The sequence below is a fragment of the Myripristis murdjan genome, chromosome 22 (assembly GCF_902150065.1).
Source record: "Myripristis murdjan chromosome 22, fMyrMur1.1, whole genome shotgun sequence".
NCBI lineage: Eukaryota > Metazoa > Chordata > Actinopteri > Holocentriformes > Holocentridae > Myripristis > Myripristis murdjan.
In genome coordinates this window covers 1387221-1404524 of record NC_044001.1, presented here as the reverse complement: position 1 = coordinate 1404524, position 17304 = coordinate 1387221, and the positions used below count along the sequence as shown (strand labels likewise).

General features: G+C 44.6%; 1 protein-coding gene across 1 annotated transcript in view; it reads right to left on the bottom strand.

Annotated features, from left to right (window-relative positions):
* hectd1 (HECT domain containing 1) overlaps window positions 1-17304 on the bottom strand; it is a 32174-nt gene that overhangs the window by 6973 nt on the left and 7897 nt on the right. The window contains exons 5-26 of the mRNA XM_030044827.1: window positions 15535-15762; window positions 14403-14684; window positions 14025-14295; window positions 13519-13595; window positions 13267-13365; window positions 12556-12670; window positions 11990-12164; window positions 11308-11446; window positions 10999-11169; window positions 10307-10529; window positions 9426-9689; window positions 8561-8772; window positions 7829-7975; window positions 7224-7318; window positions 6740-6845; window positions 6254-6388; window positions 4904-5043; window positions 4451-4663; window positions 4258-4368; window positions 3868-4034; window positions 3523-3699; window positions 178-314 (exon numbers count right to left, since the gene is read on the bottom strand). Coding sequence (XP_029900687.1) covers window positions 178-314; window positions 3523-3699; window positions 3868-4034; window positions 4258-4368; window positions 4451-4663; window positions 4904-5043; window positions 6254-6388; window positions 6740-6845; window positions 7224-7318; window positions 7829-7975; window positions 8561-8772; window positions 9426-9689; window positions 10307-10529; window positions 10999-11169; window positions 11308-11446; window positions 11990-12164; window positions 12556-12670; window positions 13267-13365; window positions 13519-13595; window positions 14025-14295; window positions 14403-14684; window positions 15535-15762 — 3684 coding nt within the window. The remainder of the gene's footprint in view (window positions 1-177; window positions 315-3522; window positions 3700-3867; window positions 4035-4257; window positions 4369-4450; window positions 4664-4903; window positions 5044-6253; window positions 6389-6739; window positions 6846-7223; window positions 7319-7828; window positions 7976-8560; window positions 8773-9425; window positions 9690-10306; window positions 10530-10998; window positions 11170-11307; window positions 11447-11989; window positions 12165-12555; window positions 12671-13266; window positions 13366-13518; window positions 13596-14024; window positions 14296-14402; window positions 14685-15534; window positions 15763-17304) is intronic.

Genomic DNA, 17304 nt, shown 5'->3' with positions numbered 1-17304 from the left:
GCGCAGGACCAGGAAACTCTGAGTGTGTGTGTGTGTGTTGGCGTGCACACAGCTGGGCAGCTCAGTGGGTTAAGACTGACAGTAACTGTTCAGACACCAGATGAATCCTTTTGTTCTTCAAATGTGAGCGTCCTCGCTGTCCTTTACAGACTACCAGACTGGATTCACTGTTCACACACAGAAATCATTTCCTTGCAGAGAAGCGACAAACCAAAGGAAAACCCAGCATGCAGGGGCAGTGAGGTGCTGGACAGCTTCAGTGCTCCTTGGCATGGATTCTCCAAGTCTCTGGAACACCATCCATCCACAAGATACTGAACATGGAAAGGGATACTGATCTGTATTGATATTAATTTTTTGACATGAAAAGTTTGGGATATCTGGTGTATCACTGGTTTTCATCTTATTCGGATGTTTTTTGTATCCATCAATTGTGCTTGCCTGACTTGTGGGGTGCCTCAGGGGTCAATTCATGGACCCATTTTATTTTCATTATACACGCTCACCTTAGGGCATTTCATCTGTCCATTTGGTTGTGTGTGCTATTGTTCTACAACAGAACACACAACCAAACACTAATGCTGGGACAATATGTATATCTCCCGATTCAACACTATCACGACACCTGGGTGCCGATTCAATATGTATTGTGATTCTACATTTTAATTTTTGCTTTTTGAGTTATGCTCTAGTTTGTGAATGTGAGGTTTCATGAGTCTGTGACTGTCCTAGAGGTCATTTTAAAAAAGTCTCTGCCTGCAGTGAAATGGCTGCTAAGGGGGCCAACATCATCACACAGGAATCAAATGTGGCTCATTGAATCCACAAGAGTCTCAGCTTTCCAGTCAAAGCCAACTGATGCAGCAGTGGGGGCCATTTTCCACTTGTCCCCTTAGAGAGATGGCTCACTGCAAATCAGTACAAAGTTATTCTGACTCAACAACTTAATCCTGTGTTGAAACATTTCTGATGGGGGTGTGGTCTCTTCCGGGAAGGCCACACCCCCACCCACCCGGCACAACGACTCACTGAATGGTTTGATGAAGATGATGATGAAGAAAATCATGATCCTGTGGGCTTCACAACCAGCTGAATGCCTGTGGGGGATTTTGGACCCTCCATCATTACCACTAAAACACCAAATGGGGGAAAATCCTTTGGGAGAATCTTTTTTCCCTCCAGGAGAGTTCCTCTGAGGCTGTTCAACATCAAACTAACTCACTGCATGCTGCCTTCTCCTTTCATTTGTCACCTGCACAGGCCACATTTACACTGCCAGTGAAATCCGAACCAGGCAGAGCTGCTGCAGCAGGACTGGAAACTCAGCTCCTCATTACCTGACATTTTACTTGGTACGCCAACATTTCAGTAAAAACTTCTAGCGGTATCAAGAAAAAGGCAACGGGACATTATGCATGACCATAAAGATGCTGCGTTTTTGATCTGGCCTGTTCACAACAAAATTCAGGGTTGGAACAGTTTTGGTGCTGAGAAAGTGAAAAAATTAATAAATTTGCACATAATTTATACACTTGTGCTTTTTATTTGCATCAAACTCTATGTGAATAAGTGCTTATTAGTCCAGAAACATTTTAAATGAAATGCCTATGGTGACTATGCAGCGCAGATTGAATGTCATGGATGTGTTTTCGACAAGCTTCTGGGATAATTTTCCATACGCCACAAAAACGCCAGCTGCCTTTGACTTAATACTACTGATTACACCAGGATTCAGAGGATTTATATGGTACACACTCTGTATCCCCTTTAACATCATGATGCATTAGCTCTGAAACAGTAAAATCACTCCGACAGAATTTATGCACACACACACACACACACAGTATATACAGCGGTCACAGTATCAGCTCCATCATCATATGAGGATATTGAATCTACAGGATGGAGTTACAAATCTTAGTATGGTTATTCAAAATACTGCAACACAGAAACAATTATGCGAGGCTGGTATAAAAATAAATATCCCAAGTACAAGAACACATCCATCTTTAACAGAATTACATGAAGTGTGCAGCTGAACTTTTCTTCCTACAGCACATGTGAATGACCAATACTGACACTGAAGACTTGAGCCTTTATTTATGCACCCCTGCTGTATGATTAAGCACATAAGAAGGCTGAACATAGCATTTGAATTTTACTGTCAGTAGAAGAAGCTAAGAAAATAAATAAATAAATGAATCAAACTGCCTCCACATGTCTGCTGCCAGGCCTCTCGGCTCAGGTCGGCTTGGTTTTCAACCCCATGTAAAATATGTAGAACAAGATGTCAAATATGTAGAACAAGATGGACGGGTTATTAACAAGCAAATGGTATCAATTCCCTATCATTTCATTAACTGCTGACATTTGATTTCAATGATGGAAACTGCAAAACAGAGAAAAGTATCTCAGGCGGCCCATGCTCGGCTGGAAATCTAATTCATGGACTTTGCCTCTCTTGTGACAGAGGAGGGTTTTTGGGGTGAGTCACACTGGAGTCCACTTACAACTGGGAGGGCTTAGCACTTTGTTTACTAACGTTAGAGGATAAAACCCTTCAGGTTCATGCAGATTAATAACCTATAGAATTAATGGACCACTTTTAAATGCCTGTTTTGATGTCAAGTGAACATGACAGCATAAAGAATGGAGGGAAATGCTCTTATATTTGGGTGATGAAGGGAAACAGCTGTCCTGAACTCCTCAGGCAGTTTGTTATTATATTGGTTTTTGAGAACTGTATTTTTTTTTTTTAACCGCATCATAACAAGGTGTGTTGCCCTTCACTTTGATACTGCACAGTCTGCCTTTAACAAAGTCTTCTTCCAGCTGAAATAAATAAATAAATAAAACAAGGCCCCTCACTGCAAAAACGCAAAATCTTACCAAGATTATTTGTCTTATTTCAAGTCAAAAATGTCTTATTTCTAGTCAAAATATCTCATTACACTTAAAATAAGACATGATCACCTCAGAAGTAAATTGTTTTTAGACAATTTTCACTTGTTTCAAGTGAAAATTCACTTGAAACAAGTGAAAATTTGCTTGTTTCATTGGCAAAATTTGCCAGTGGAAAAAGTGAAAATTCACTTGAAATAAGTGAAAACAAGAAACAAATTTTGCCAATGAAACAAGCAAATTTTCACTTGTTTCAAGCAAATTCACTTGAAACAAGAGACAATTGTCTAAAAACAAGTTACTTCTGAAGTGACATTTTTGACTTGAAATAAGACAAATAATCTTGGTAAGATTTTGAGTTTTTGCAGTGCTCATTCAAAAAGCTTCAAAGTCTCTTTAGTTTTTGTAAAATGTACAAACTTTCAAGGATTTCCAAAGCCTGTGAGAACCTGCATATCTGCTGCTGTCCTCTGCTGCTCCATGAAGAAAAACCTAACGTGACAAACCCACTTGTGCTTTTTATTATTTCATTTATTTCCAGAACCCCACCCCCTCCAATTCAGTAGCAGTGACCTCTCAGTTTCCAGTGTCTGCGTCATCATTTTCCCGGGTGTGTCTTACCGTTGTGAGCCTCTCCGGTGACCGTGCCCTCCCCGGCCGGGTTGCCGTCCTGGTCACGCCACTTCCAGTCGATGCCACGGACGACTCGAGCGCCCGGAACGATGTACTTCATCACCTGAGAACGAAACAGGCGGCGCTGACGGCGAAGGTTTGCCTCTGCCTCCTTCACCGCTTTACCTGGGACAGAGAGAGACAACATTCATTTAATAAGAGTGAATGAGAAACGTCAAGACTGATTTCAGGGTATAAAGCACAGTTTCTGCTCTCCAAGTAAAAAGCCAGCATCTGCACACACACACACACACACACACACACACACACACACACACCCTCCCAGTGTCTCACCCAGCTGGTCCTCGCAGACGGCGGTCACGGTGCCGTACAGCTCCAGGCCGGACAGAGACAGGTAGTGAGTCTGGCCGCTGGCGTTCTTCCCCATCTGCTTAATCCTGATGTGTCTCCAGCCCTGTTTCTCCTCTCTGGAGGGGTCCAGAGGCCACGTGGCTGTGGAGCTGCACACACACACACACACACACACACACACACACACACACACACAAAAACATTTAATCAAATAGAATAAGCACTTTGAGTTCTGATCACCTCCCATCAGACATTGGCTTTAGTTTTAAAACTTTATCCACAAAATAATTTAGTTTTAGTTTAATGGGGAATGAACCTTTATCATAATGCAAAAATCATACGAGTCAACAGTGAATTGCCATGTTTTGGTACCCCGGTTCGTTGAGGCTGCAGTCGTCCACGTGCGTGTAGAGAGTTGTCCAGTTCTGGCCGTCTTTAGACACCTGGAACACCCAGTTCCTCAGCGCGGAGCGCCCGTAGCCCCTGAGGGACAAAACACATCTGACTCAGCTGTTCTGGTTTGATTCGTTACCCGGTGTGTCTCAGGGTGCGTTTGTTTCAGTACCTTGCATGTCTCAGTGTGTAGGCGGAGGGAATAACCCAGAGACCGAGGTCCACAGCGAACCAGGCGTTCTTGTCGTCGTTGGTGTGGCAGTTGAGGGCGGAGCTGTCCCTGCTGAGGATATCCTCCAACCGGCCATAGGGGAGGTTCCGTCCCTCTGATGATGTCACCACCACCAGTCCATAGGCAGCAGGGTTCACCCACTCGTAGGCCGTCCTGCAGTGAAAACACACCAGATGGTAGGAAAATAAACTGGGGCCTGACGGTCCAGCTGTCCTTTAAATTCAACTGAACTAAATCATGATGAGAAATAAAAGCAAACTGTCTTGCTCTCTGTGTGTTGAGGCCTGGGTTTCTGTCCAGTGAGGCTAAAGAACTGGACGGTCCTCCGTGTGGGCCCTGTCGCTGCATCCCTGTATGAAACGCTATGTCTACTTCTGTTCTTTTGAGTCTTACTTGGCGTTGGTGCCGACCCAGTAGACGATGCCATTCTCGTCGAAGTCGTGTTGGTGTCGGAAGGTGAAGGTCTGGCCTTCCCTCAGCTTCCTCACAAACACGAAGGATGAGCGCTCAAAGTCGTACCACTGCTTTGCCACCTGGAGGAGGAGGAGGAGGAATAAGACAGTAATTTTCTAAAAGTTGCCAATTTACTGTCTTTAAGAGGCTGCAGAGGCTCATGTATAAAGCTGGAGAGAAGGTATCATGAAACCAGACCGCCTGAGGAATCCATCGATCTCAACACTATGTTGGCAGGAAGCAGGCTAAATGTCACAGCAAAGTTCGGCTAAACCTTGGCAGTGAAAACCTGTCATGTCTGTTTCCAGCAGGTCCCTTGACCTCTGACCTCCAGCTGTGTGAATGAAAATGGGTTCTCTCCCCTTTGCAGACACGCCCACCTTCTGCTAATCCCATGCAGTTTGGGCCCCAAAGCCTGCAGTCCACATGTGTTCTTGTGGCCTGTTGTAAAATGGTGTGTGTGTGCAGACTGGGGCCTAAACAGTCTTGGAGCTGCATCAGTTGGCTTTGACTGGAAAGCTGAGACTCTTGTGGATTCAATGAGCCACATTTGATTCCTGTGTGATGATGTTGGCCCCCATAGCAGCCATTTCACTGCAGCCAGAGACTTTTGTCCAACTGGACGTCGCTGGAGAAAATGACCTCTAGTGACCTCTAGGAGAATCACAGCCTCATCAAACTTTACACACACAAACTAGAGAGCGAGGCCGTTCAGAGGAGCTCTGCTTCTCCAGCTGGACGGACAGGAAGGGCCACTTTCTGACACATTTACACAACACAACGTTCTCGACATCTGATCACAGACAAATGCACATTTTGACACCAAATCATATCATGAATTTTTCTGTGGTGTTCCTCAGGGTCTTGGTGTCCTAATGTGGGATTTTGGAGGATTTTTTGACCATTTTTATTGATTCTCCAGGGGTCAAAAATAGTCAGATGTTGCACAAAATCTGTGTAACAAATGGTATCAACATAAAAATTGCTGCAACAACTTATGACACATAACTGAACATGGAAATGGCTTCATATAATTCCATCATAATGTTCTACCTCTTAAAAAATAAATAGGTGCCAAACCAAAACACAAAGTTTATTCCAGATTTATGACTAGAATAACTCGACACACAGAGCTGAGCTGCATCTCAAATTAATCTTCAGGTTCTCAGGTTTCAGAAGATGTTCACCTCTTCTATTTGTATTCAACAGTTGACCTTTGATCCCCCCCTGAAGTTCCTTTGACCTCCCCACTAAAATGGTAGTGTGTGTGTTTGAGTGTGTATGTCTCACCATCTTCAGCAGATACTGCTCCAGACTCTCCACAGTAGCGAGCGGCTCCATCTTCAGCATGCGGCCGGTCCGGTCGATCAGCGCCGTCTCGCCCGGCGCTCGCTCCAGACGGAACCGCAGCCGCCGCGTCAAGATCTGGCACACACACACACACACACACACACACACACACACACACACACACACACACACACGCAATTGAAACATCGACGTTCGAGTTGGTTTCTGACAGAGTTTTCATCTGTCAACAAAAATGTCCTGATATTTCCTCACAGTTTTTGTCAAAGATTAATTTCCACGTAGTTTTCATCTCATTTTCGAAAAAGTCTGAGCCACTTTGGGTCATAGGGAAAGTCAACAGTGTTGAGTTTGTCGACTAAAACTGTTTACTTTTCAAACATTTTCCAGGATCTCTGAGAATCCTGGTAGGAATACAGACACCGTCCTCAAACTCCTCCCACTCCACACACACACACACACACCTACCTGCAGATTGTATGTGGATCCCGGTGTGTCGTACAGATGCAGAGGTAGACGTTCTATTGACTCCAGCACAGCGATCAGTTTTCGGATTAAGGCAACGGCTGGTCGGCTGCAACACACACACACACACACACACACACACACACACACACACACACACACACACACACACACACAGAGGGTTATGGTCATAATCAATCTGGCAGTTTGACATTTAACTCTGAGACCTGAACAAATACACTTGATTTATCTTGAAAGAAAAAGCGACTGTCAAATTAGCAACAAACTGCACAAAACTGGCAACAAAAATTCTAAGAATATTTGTAAAACATTACAGGAAAAATAGTAAAATAATTTCTAATAACAGTAATTGTGATGAAAACGTAAATAACAAAATTAGCCCCCAAAAACTGTAACTTAAAAACTACTAAAAATGACCACATAATTAGTGAAAAACAGACAAGGAGCTGCTGGCTGACTCGTTTACCTTTCATCGTCTTCGTTCTCGCTGAAAGCCGCCTTAAAGACATTGATCCTCTCCATTAAAGGCTTACAATCATGTTTCAGGTCCAGTTCCACGCTCTGCACACACACACACACACACACAAAAGGAACCGTCACACATAGCAACACTTCAAAATAAAAGTCCCTACAGCACCAACCCAGACATCTAATTCAAGAATTTTACAACTAATTCAGGGAAGTTAGTTTTGTGTTCTGACATGAACTGTGTCATAATTAGCCATGGCAGAGGCCTATTTTTTATTGTCATGTCAACAAACCCTGGTGAGCCAATTAATGTTAAATCAGCAGAGCTCCATCGGAGGGTTAGCTCAGGATGAGACACACCAGTGACTTTGGATATGACAGATACTGACTCCAGCTTCACTAAGATAATAAGACGGTCTTCCTTTTCTCTGTTCGTATCTTTATGAAATCAATACATCAGACTGAGGAAGACGTCTGAGGACATTACACTGAGTGCTGCATGACTTTGGCTTTATTTTTCCACACTTTGTTGTTTTTATTGAATCCTTTACTCTTCAAACAACCGAATAATAAACTGATAATAAAGAGCGTGCCGTCACTCACATTGTTAAGGACGGTTAAGAGCGCCTGGACGAGGCCGCTGCTGCACATCTCATAAGGAGAGATGGTGTTCTCATCCTTCAGAACCACGATCAGGTTCTCCAGAGCCGTCTTCATCAGGTCCCGCCACGTGTTCTCTCCCTCGATGCACTGAGGACAAAACATTCACAGCATCACCGGAGAGGATCAGCTGCTGTTCGCCTGGAGTACTGAACAATTCATCAAAATTCAAAAAGAACCTTATCGAAATCGCAACATCCAACATCCAAACCACACAGGCTTCAGTTTTTTGATAAACTGAAAACGTGCGGGACAAAACACCGTTGTGAATAAAGCGTCATGTTGCTAGAGAAATGCCCTGTGCTAAGACAACTGGTTTGTAAAATCAACTGCAATATGATTTTTTAATCGCCATATTGTTCAGAGATCATACATTCAACTTTTCCAACATTTCATGTCTCAGCAGCTCAGAGTGAGGGGAAACAGGTAATTATAGGACAGCATCTGTTTTTTTTTTTTTTTAAAAAGGCGGTAACAAAAACATTTCCTTTGAATAACTCTGGAATAGTTATTAATCACACCGCTCGTTGCTGAGAAAAGCAATAATATTGCAACAAGAAACACTAGCCAACACTGTGGATCATGTTCACGTCTGTCTGTCAGTCTGTCTGTCTGTCTGTCTGTCCGTCCGTCGGTCTGTCAGTCAGCCGGTCTACCTGTCTGTGTGTAGTGTACCTGTCTGTTGGTGTGCAGCTCCCAGGCGGACTCCAGCTGTGTGGAGATGTTCCTCAGGGTGACCACCACGCCTCGGGGCATGCTCTCCACAGCCTTGAAGTGGTCGTCGTACAGCTCTCTGGCCATGCTCTTCACCTTCTGCTTCGTCTTCTCCAGCTTCGACTTCAGCTTCCTGCCGCGCTTCCCCGTCCAGCCCGTCACAAACTCCGAGCCTGAACGAACCAACGGACACACACACACACACACACACACACACACACACACACACACACACACACACACAGCTTCAGTTTACAGTCCTACAATATCCCACCAGGTAACAGCAATGTTCAGGCTTTCCTCCAGAGTGTTTATTATTAATTAATATATAATATTAATATATAACATATAATATATGAGGACATATGATACAATTAATGATTACATAATATATAATTAATGTTTCCGTTCCATTTTTTGGGTAATTTTCTGATGCTTGTCTTTTCTGGCTCATTTAATTGTGATTTTCTTGTAATATTTATTACCAATATCTTACAAATTTTCAGGTCATTTTTGGCTAACTCGCTCAACAGATTTTTTCATATGTTTCTGAGAAAAATCAAGTGAATTTGCTGAGGTTTCAGGGTTAAAGGGGTGAAACAGCTGCTCATTTTAGGCACTATACAGGTTACAGGCAAGATAACAAAGATATGTGACTTTTGCAGCAGGGAACTCTGGGAGTCTCCCTGCAGCTCTGCTATCACCTTTAATGCTCAGGTGAATATGAAGATGTATCACCCCCGCAGACTGGTTAGACTGGGCAGCACCAGACTCACCCAGTGAAGGAACCTCTGTTAAACTGGATGGGTGTAAACGTCAGACTCACCCAGCGAGGTCTCGGCAGTGAAGGAGTGCTTGGTTCCTCTGTTGGACTCGAACACGAAGCCGGGCAGGTCCTCCTTCAGGATGGTGGCCTGCTGGCCGTCTGAGTTGTGGATGGCGATCTCTCCCTCCTTCAGGCAGGTCAGGGACCAGTTCCCCACCGTCAGCTTGGTGGGACCCACGCTGGACAGGATGGGCTGACTGGCTGTGACCGGCTTCACCTGGCTCCTCGCCCGCTGCAGCTTCTCCAGAAACTCACTGCGAGACTCTGGAAGGACAACAACAGGAGGGACAGAGAAAACAAATTAACGACAAAAAACAAACCAATGTGTCTCTTTTTTTATTTACTCTTCATCTGTTCATCCAGGACGCCCCTTGAGATTGAAACCTCTTTCCCAAGGGAGACCTGGCTAAGACAGGCCAGCTGCTACAGTTTAAACAGAACACAACAGAGGGGAAACTCAAACATCAATCACACACAAGGAAGAGGCTAAAACCAGCTCTAATAAGGCAGCTGCAGAGTTACAACTGCAAAAAAAATAGGGGGAAAAAAATCTGGAAATTACAATATGAACAGTTTCAAAAGTCACTGCAATTCTATCTGCATAAAAAAGGATCCTGAACATGGCTGATTAGAGTAAACACACATTAACCAACATCTCTCCTTTTTGTATTTTTTGTAATATGTTTGATTCCTCACAAATCTAAATACTGTAAAGTCTGTGCCTGCATACAGTACTGCAGTTTATACTGCAACTGTAAAATTCAGCGTAACAATATTTTTCCCCCTTCAATGGTCCTAATACGCCGCCACAGGAGAGAGACCTGGCTATCAGGCAAAACAAAATAATAAAAATAAAAAGTCAAGCTCAAAGTGCCACATACCGGAGCTGTCAGACCCCCCCTCGGGGCTGCCACTGGAGTACATGGTGGCCAGCTTGCCGTCCAGGATGAACCTGAACCAGCCGTTGGAGCCGTTGGAGAGCTCGAGTGCAGCGGCGTCCGACCAGATGTACAGACAGTCCCGCCCCCGGATGATGGACCAGTCCCTCCAGTGGTACGGCTTCCCCTGCTGGATCTCCCGGGCGTCCTCCTGCAGCTCCTCCTCCTGCGGGTTTGGGCAGAGCAGTCAGACTGATGATGACAAACAGCTGTGCTCACTCTCAACCTGCACCCAGAAATCTGCTGCATTTTTTTGTCCTTTTTTAGCGACTGATTTTCATCGGTCTAGAAGCTCCCGCTCTGTAACCTAAAATACTGCCGAGCAGAGGCTTTTGTGACAAAAGCATTAGAAACGACAAACAAAAATCTCTACTCATGGACATTTTTCAGTCGTCCCATGATATATCTTGTCCTATCGCAACGCAGTACACGTACAGTTTAATGTACCTGATTTATTTTCTTTAAAAAAATAATAATCAGTATCTGTTTCCTGCTGTTCTTTAATGCACTGAGATTTGGTTTATTTTGATTTTCAGGTTATGTTTTCACCTCCATTTACTTTTTTTTTTACTTCACGACTGACATGAACCATTCAACCATTATCAAAATTAGAGTTAATTTATGATCAAGTCTACCTTCTCGGGTTTGGCCTCGTCCTCGTTCTCGTCGTCAGAGGCCGGGCCGGCCAGAGTCGACACCTTGTTGATGACTCCCAGTCGGGCCAGCTGGTCCAGGAAAACATCTCCTCCCTTGTCAACCAGATCCCTGATGATCTGCAGGGCCAGGAGGTGGCCGTCGTCGTCATCCTGACAGAGAGACGCCATATTTCTGTTCAGCTGCTGTTCACACCATTAAAGCAAACTGAATTACACTGTTTCCTGCAGTCTGTTTTCCTCAGCAGTGTCAGGAAGTGTGTCTGTGTGTGTGTGTGTGTGTGTGTGTACCTCCTGGTCCAGGACAGTAGCAGTGATCTCCACCAGCACAGTGGGCAGGTTGTGTCCCGTCTCGCTGTCACACACTTCCTTCAGCAGAACTTCGCTGCTGTAGTGAACCATCTTCCTGATCAGAGCCAGACTCGCTTTCCTGGAAACACGAAACTGAATCAGCACACCTGCCGGCACGTCCTTCAGCTGCATTTTTATTAAATACATTCGAGAAAGGAAATTGTTTTGGTTGCCTTCTGTTTCCTAGCTCCCCATATTACTTTATTATCTATCCTTATCTGCTGCTGCAACTACAAAATAAAAGTCTCCACTCATTTATTTTCCAAACTTCTAAAAAAAAAAAAAAAAAAAAAAAAAACACACACACACAATGCCTTCACAGATTCAAGGTAAACAGGAAATAAATTAATTAAATCAATTAAGAATAGGACTATTTGGCAAATGGATTGTCATGTAAGAGATTTAGAGTAAATTGTGTTTTCAATCCATCTCCCATGAAATGAATCAGTTCCATATTAATCCTTAACAAACCTAATAACATAACATGGTTTTAAAGAGCCTTTTAATCGAGTACCTGATAACTGTTAACTTAATTTTACAGGCGTAGTGTCCTGTCTGTCTGATAACAGTCAACATGGTGTGTGACAGGCTGTGTTTTAAAGGGGCAGTCCGTGTTTTGTACCTAATAGAAGGCAGCATGGTTTGCTGAAAGGTTTGTGCAAAAACAGGCAGCAGTCTCTTCAGGTAGATAGGAGCCATCTCTGGGTCTCCTTTGGGCTCGCTGCCCTCCTCCTCCTCCTTATTCACATCTTTTTTCTTTTTGTCGTCGCCCTTGTTCACTGGACACATCCAGTCTCCTGCAGCAAACACACACACACACACATTATCACAACTACACTAGTTTCCATGCTCAGTTCAGTTCTTTACTGCCCCACATGGGAAATGATATTTTACTGATCAGGTTAGCAGTAGTAGTATTATAAATAACAGTAGTATTGGTAGTATTATAAATAACAGAAGTATTGGTAGTATTACAGATAACAGTAGTATTGGTAGTATTACAAACAGCAGCAGTATTGGTAGTATTACAAACAGCAGTAGTATTGGTAGTATTACAAACAGCAGCAGTATTGGTAGTATTATAAACAGCAGGAGTATTGGTAGTATTACAAACAGCAGTAGTATTGGTAGTATTATAAACAGCAGGAGTATTGGTAGTATTATAAACAGCAGTACTACTTTACTGACCAGGACTCTGCAGGATGGCGACCACCTCACTGTGTCCTCGCTCTCTGGCTTTGTCCAGAGGAGTTTTACCGTCCTCGTCCCTCAGGTCAGGGTTGGCTCCATGACGCAGCAGAGTCTGTGCGTGCAGACACACACACACACACACACACACACACACACACACACACACACACACACACACACACACACACACACACACACACACACACACACACACACACATACGTTACAGAGGATTCTCAATAGTTCTATCATCATGACCTTTAACCAGCTCCAGTTAATGTAGGGCAGCAGTATCAGGGCTGTTCTTATTCCTCTGTGGGAAAACAGGGGACAACAAACTGTTTTGACTAAATCATTAACTTGGCACAGTTTGCTTTCTGTGCTTTATCAGCCTTCCAGAGCAGAACGAGACTCCAAACCAACATATTTTTAGAGTCTGACGGCTGACGTCAGTCTGGCTAGAGGACAGGTGAAGAGCAGACTGATTCTACCACAGTCACTATCATCTCTTCAGTATCTTTGAGTTTTAATTTACTGTTACATTTCCTACAAACTTTATTTTATTTATTGTTATTTGTTTGGGTCTGTTTATCCCTGCTCTTACTTTCTCTACTTTTGCTATCACTTAGACTTGATGTTGCTGCTTGTTGTGAAGCACGAAGTGACGGTGCTTTTGAAAACTGCTGTAAAGGTAAAGTTCAGTTTCACCTTGGCTACTTGCGGGCGTCCAAAGCAGGCAGCATAATGCAGCGAGGACGACCTCTGACCCCTGTTGACATCCGCTCCTCTCTCACACAGGAACTCCACCTGCACCACACACACACACACACACACCACAAGATCAATCCTATCCAATGTACTAAAACAACTGCTACTAAGTAAGGGTTTACCGTATGTCTATATATATATGTGTGTGTGTGTGTGTGTGTGTGTGTGTGTGTTCTGACTAATGATCTTTACCATTTCCTGTGTGCCAAAAGCTGAGGCCCAGTTAAGCAGCGTCTGTCCTACATCGTCCATGAAGTTCACCTCAAAAGCTGCGACAGGAAGCAGAAACAGATTCAGTCTGAGTGAAAATCAGCCGCTGAGCTCTGATGTTCATGTCAGATTATAAAACACAAGAAACCAGACAGAGATGACGGTGGAAATCATTTTTGCAGCATATTGAAATGTGTGGGCATTTCCTTCTCTATTCCTTCATTAAACTGTTCAGAGAGGACAGTGTCGTGTTGCAGGTTGATGAAACAGACTTCCTGCTGTCAGTTTCATGTTGCAGGAAATCACAGTTATGTCAGATCACACTGCTGGCCTCATTTTCACATAAATGCATAAGCTAGCATGAGCTTTCCATTGTCACAGGTGTTTCGTCCAGAGACGACAGCAGGCAGCGGACACGTCACATCAGAGCATCCTAATGAAGGCAAGGATTTGTGGGAGGTGAATCCTCACGGCGGGTTCAGTCCTACCTCCGGTGTCGATGGCGTCGATCAGGGCGTCGGTGTCCTTGCTGCGGATACAGTCGATGAGCTGTCGGTGCGATCTCTCTCCCGAGCTGTCGAGGCGCCGCAGGCCGGGGATCCGGCCCGTCGAGCCGGCTGTGGATTTGGGAAGAGCCTTCCTGCCCTCGAACAGCAGGACCAGCAGCAGGTCGACCAGACGCATGGTGTCCAGCACGCAGCGCTCGTCCCCGCCCAGCGCCGCCTCCATGGAGTCGGGCAGAGCCGAGCGCAGGAGGTCCTGTACGGGGGGGAGGGGGAGGGGAGAGGGGGAGGGGGAGGGAGGGAGTCAGGGTGTGTTTTTCACAAGACAAACCAGCCTCTTCACTTCCAGCTCGGCAGACTTACGTGCGTGACGAGCGGCGAGCCCCTGCACAGCGTGGACAGCAGGCTGACGATGGTCGACACCTGGTTGCTGAGTTTGGAGTCGGCGGCGGAGGGGGCGGCGCCCGTCGAGGTCCTGCCCGGCTTACAGGAAGAGGCGGGGCCCGCGGCGGTGCCGCCGGCCGCCGCCATGCGGGACAGCAGCTCCTCCGTCAGACCGTGTTTGGCTAAGGGGGCGGGGTCGACGCCACGACGGGTGAACCGGTCGGCCAATGAGGCGAAGCAGCGGAGGGCGCCATCAGACACCTGGAGGACAGAGAGCGGCTGGTCAGGATGGAACATTTCACTGAGAAGTTCACCAGACAGGAAGCGACCCGTCTGGCTGACGCGTCTGTAAATCAGTCTGATCTGCAGGAAGCGGCTTCACTTCAAGCTTCTTTTCGACTGAACAGACGAGCTGCTTCAGATAAAACATGAAATGTGAAGTGAGAGTGGAAACTGCTGGGGGCTTTGAGGACACGCCAGTTACCGCTGAATGAATGTGGGTGAAAGGTTAGCTTTTCTTTCTTTATTTTCCTTTTGTCACATCATGTGAACATATGCATGTCAACATGAAGAAAACACCCAACACCTTATCCTGTGGCCATAAAGTAATTAAAAAAATAACAGGCTTGCTTTTCAAAACATTTCCCAAAAATGCCCAAAACTAATCTTAACAGAAGAAAAAGAAAATGTTCCCGTTCTTCCTTCCCCTGGTTATGAAAAGTCAAGCGGTTATGACAATCAGTTATTTTCAATATCTGATTCAAGATAAACAAGGGAGAAAAATAGAAAAGGAAATGGTTTTGCATTCTCTGCAAATGTATACATTCTTTTGTGTGTGAGAGCCTTTTGCATGCTCATGAGAAACCATCTTGAGTGGAGAAAAAAAATAAACATTTTAAAGTTCAGTGTGGAAATGTGAACGCGCTCCCAGGTCCCTGTCGTACGTTTCATTTGGGGGAAACAACACCAGCCATGCAGCAGTCCACAGAGTCTAACTCTGAGCTGGGCTCAAAAATAGCTGACAGTTTTCACATCAACAAACGATGCTCTACAAAGGGGAGGTTTTCTAGCTCATGACCCTCCAGGGCCTCCGTAGAGCCCCTGCTCCTACCTGGTGGTCTTCGTGTTTGAGCAGGCTGGACAGAGACTCCACGCACGTCTCCAGGGACGAGTCCTGCGGCTCCATCTTGCTGCAGAGCCGCGACACCACGGCCATGGCCGAGTGCAGCGTGTCTTTGTGCACCAGGTGTCCGCTGTCTCTGATGAAGCTCAGCACGCAGTTCAGCCCGCCGGCCTCGAACACGGCGCCTGACTCCCGGGTGCAGATCAGCTCCAGCACCTGGACACAACAGGCACGTCCACGTTTTAGTTGTTTATTCAGTAAAAACACCAACATTTTCTGGTTAAAGCTTCACAAACACAAACATCCGCTCTCATTATTTGGTCTCATTTTATAAATTTACTCTGTTCAGATTTCTGTGGTTACTGATCAGACTATGGAGGCAATTTTAAAAAATTATTTGTGCTTCGGTAACTTCGGATGGGCATTTTTCTTTATTTTTAACATTTAACAGACAATAAGAATAACTGATTAATAATAATAATTAATAATTAAGTCAAATTTTGCTCCTCAAACACAGCACTAAGGCTGCAACTATTTTTTTTTCCATTTACTGATGATATTTTCTCTATAAACCATCAGAAATAATGACAAAATCAATGGGCTCTGGTAAATATCACAGGATACCAGATTATTAAAATTATATTCATTCACCAGATTAGGAGTATTTTTATTTTCTCTATCAACTATTTTTTCCCATTAATCCATGAACCATTTGCTGTGTAAACTATGAGAAATAATGACAAAATCATATGCGATATATAACCTAGACCAAATGGGAAAAAATAACAGCTTTAGTGATTTGTCGTTTCAGCTCTGCTCAGATGAATTAACACTCGGGAGAAAAACGGATCTTTTGTGGCGGCGGGGCGAAAGAACACACGGCTCGGCTCGTGTGTGTGTGTGTGTGTATCAGAGGCTCAGATCAGACCTGGATAAAGCCAGCGGTTGTCTCTTCAGAGTGTATTAATAAATGCTCGGCAGCACATGCTCGGGCTCCTGCGAACCAAAACACCTCCACAAAAAAAACACATGACAGCCGGAACAAACCGAGGCGCGGTTATGTAATTCCACGAATAAAAGACAAATTCAGACGGGGTTCCCACTCTTAAGGAAATCATTTTGCACGCTTTTTTCCCCAATGACTTCTGCACATGTTCCCTGCACATGTATATGGATATATAATATCATGCTAATCATGAACTAACCTGAAGCCCCGAACAAACCTGGAACTAACAACCAGGGACACATTCTCAAAACGAGGCTAAATTTAACTTTATTTTGGTTATCTGGATTAAAAACAGAAATCTGTGTCTTGATATCGGGTGTTTATCAGGAAACTAATGTGAAACTAGTAATAATTATACATTTGGTGATTCAAAGCAAGCTTGGTGTTTTGGTGTTTCTATACTGGACATTTTGACACTGACAATTTCAAATTTACTACAAATGAATATCGGCCTTTAATTTTGGTTATCAGTGTCCCGGGTCATTAATAATCAGTATCAGCTCAGAAAAATCAATATCCCCATGAGAAACCTTAAAAACAACTGAGTCCAAAAGTTCCCTCTGAGCTCCACTGACAGGCTGGCCTGGTCACGCCGGCGACGCCACGAATAAACACAAACTCTGACGCGACTCTGCTGCAAACAAAACAGACTGAACTGACTCAGCTTGTCTGATCAGACACCAGAGGCCTGACCAGTCTGAGCACCAGTCTGAGCACCAGTCTGAGCACCAGTCTGAGCACCAGTCTGAGCA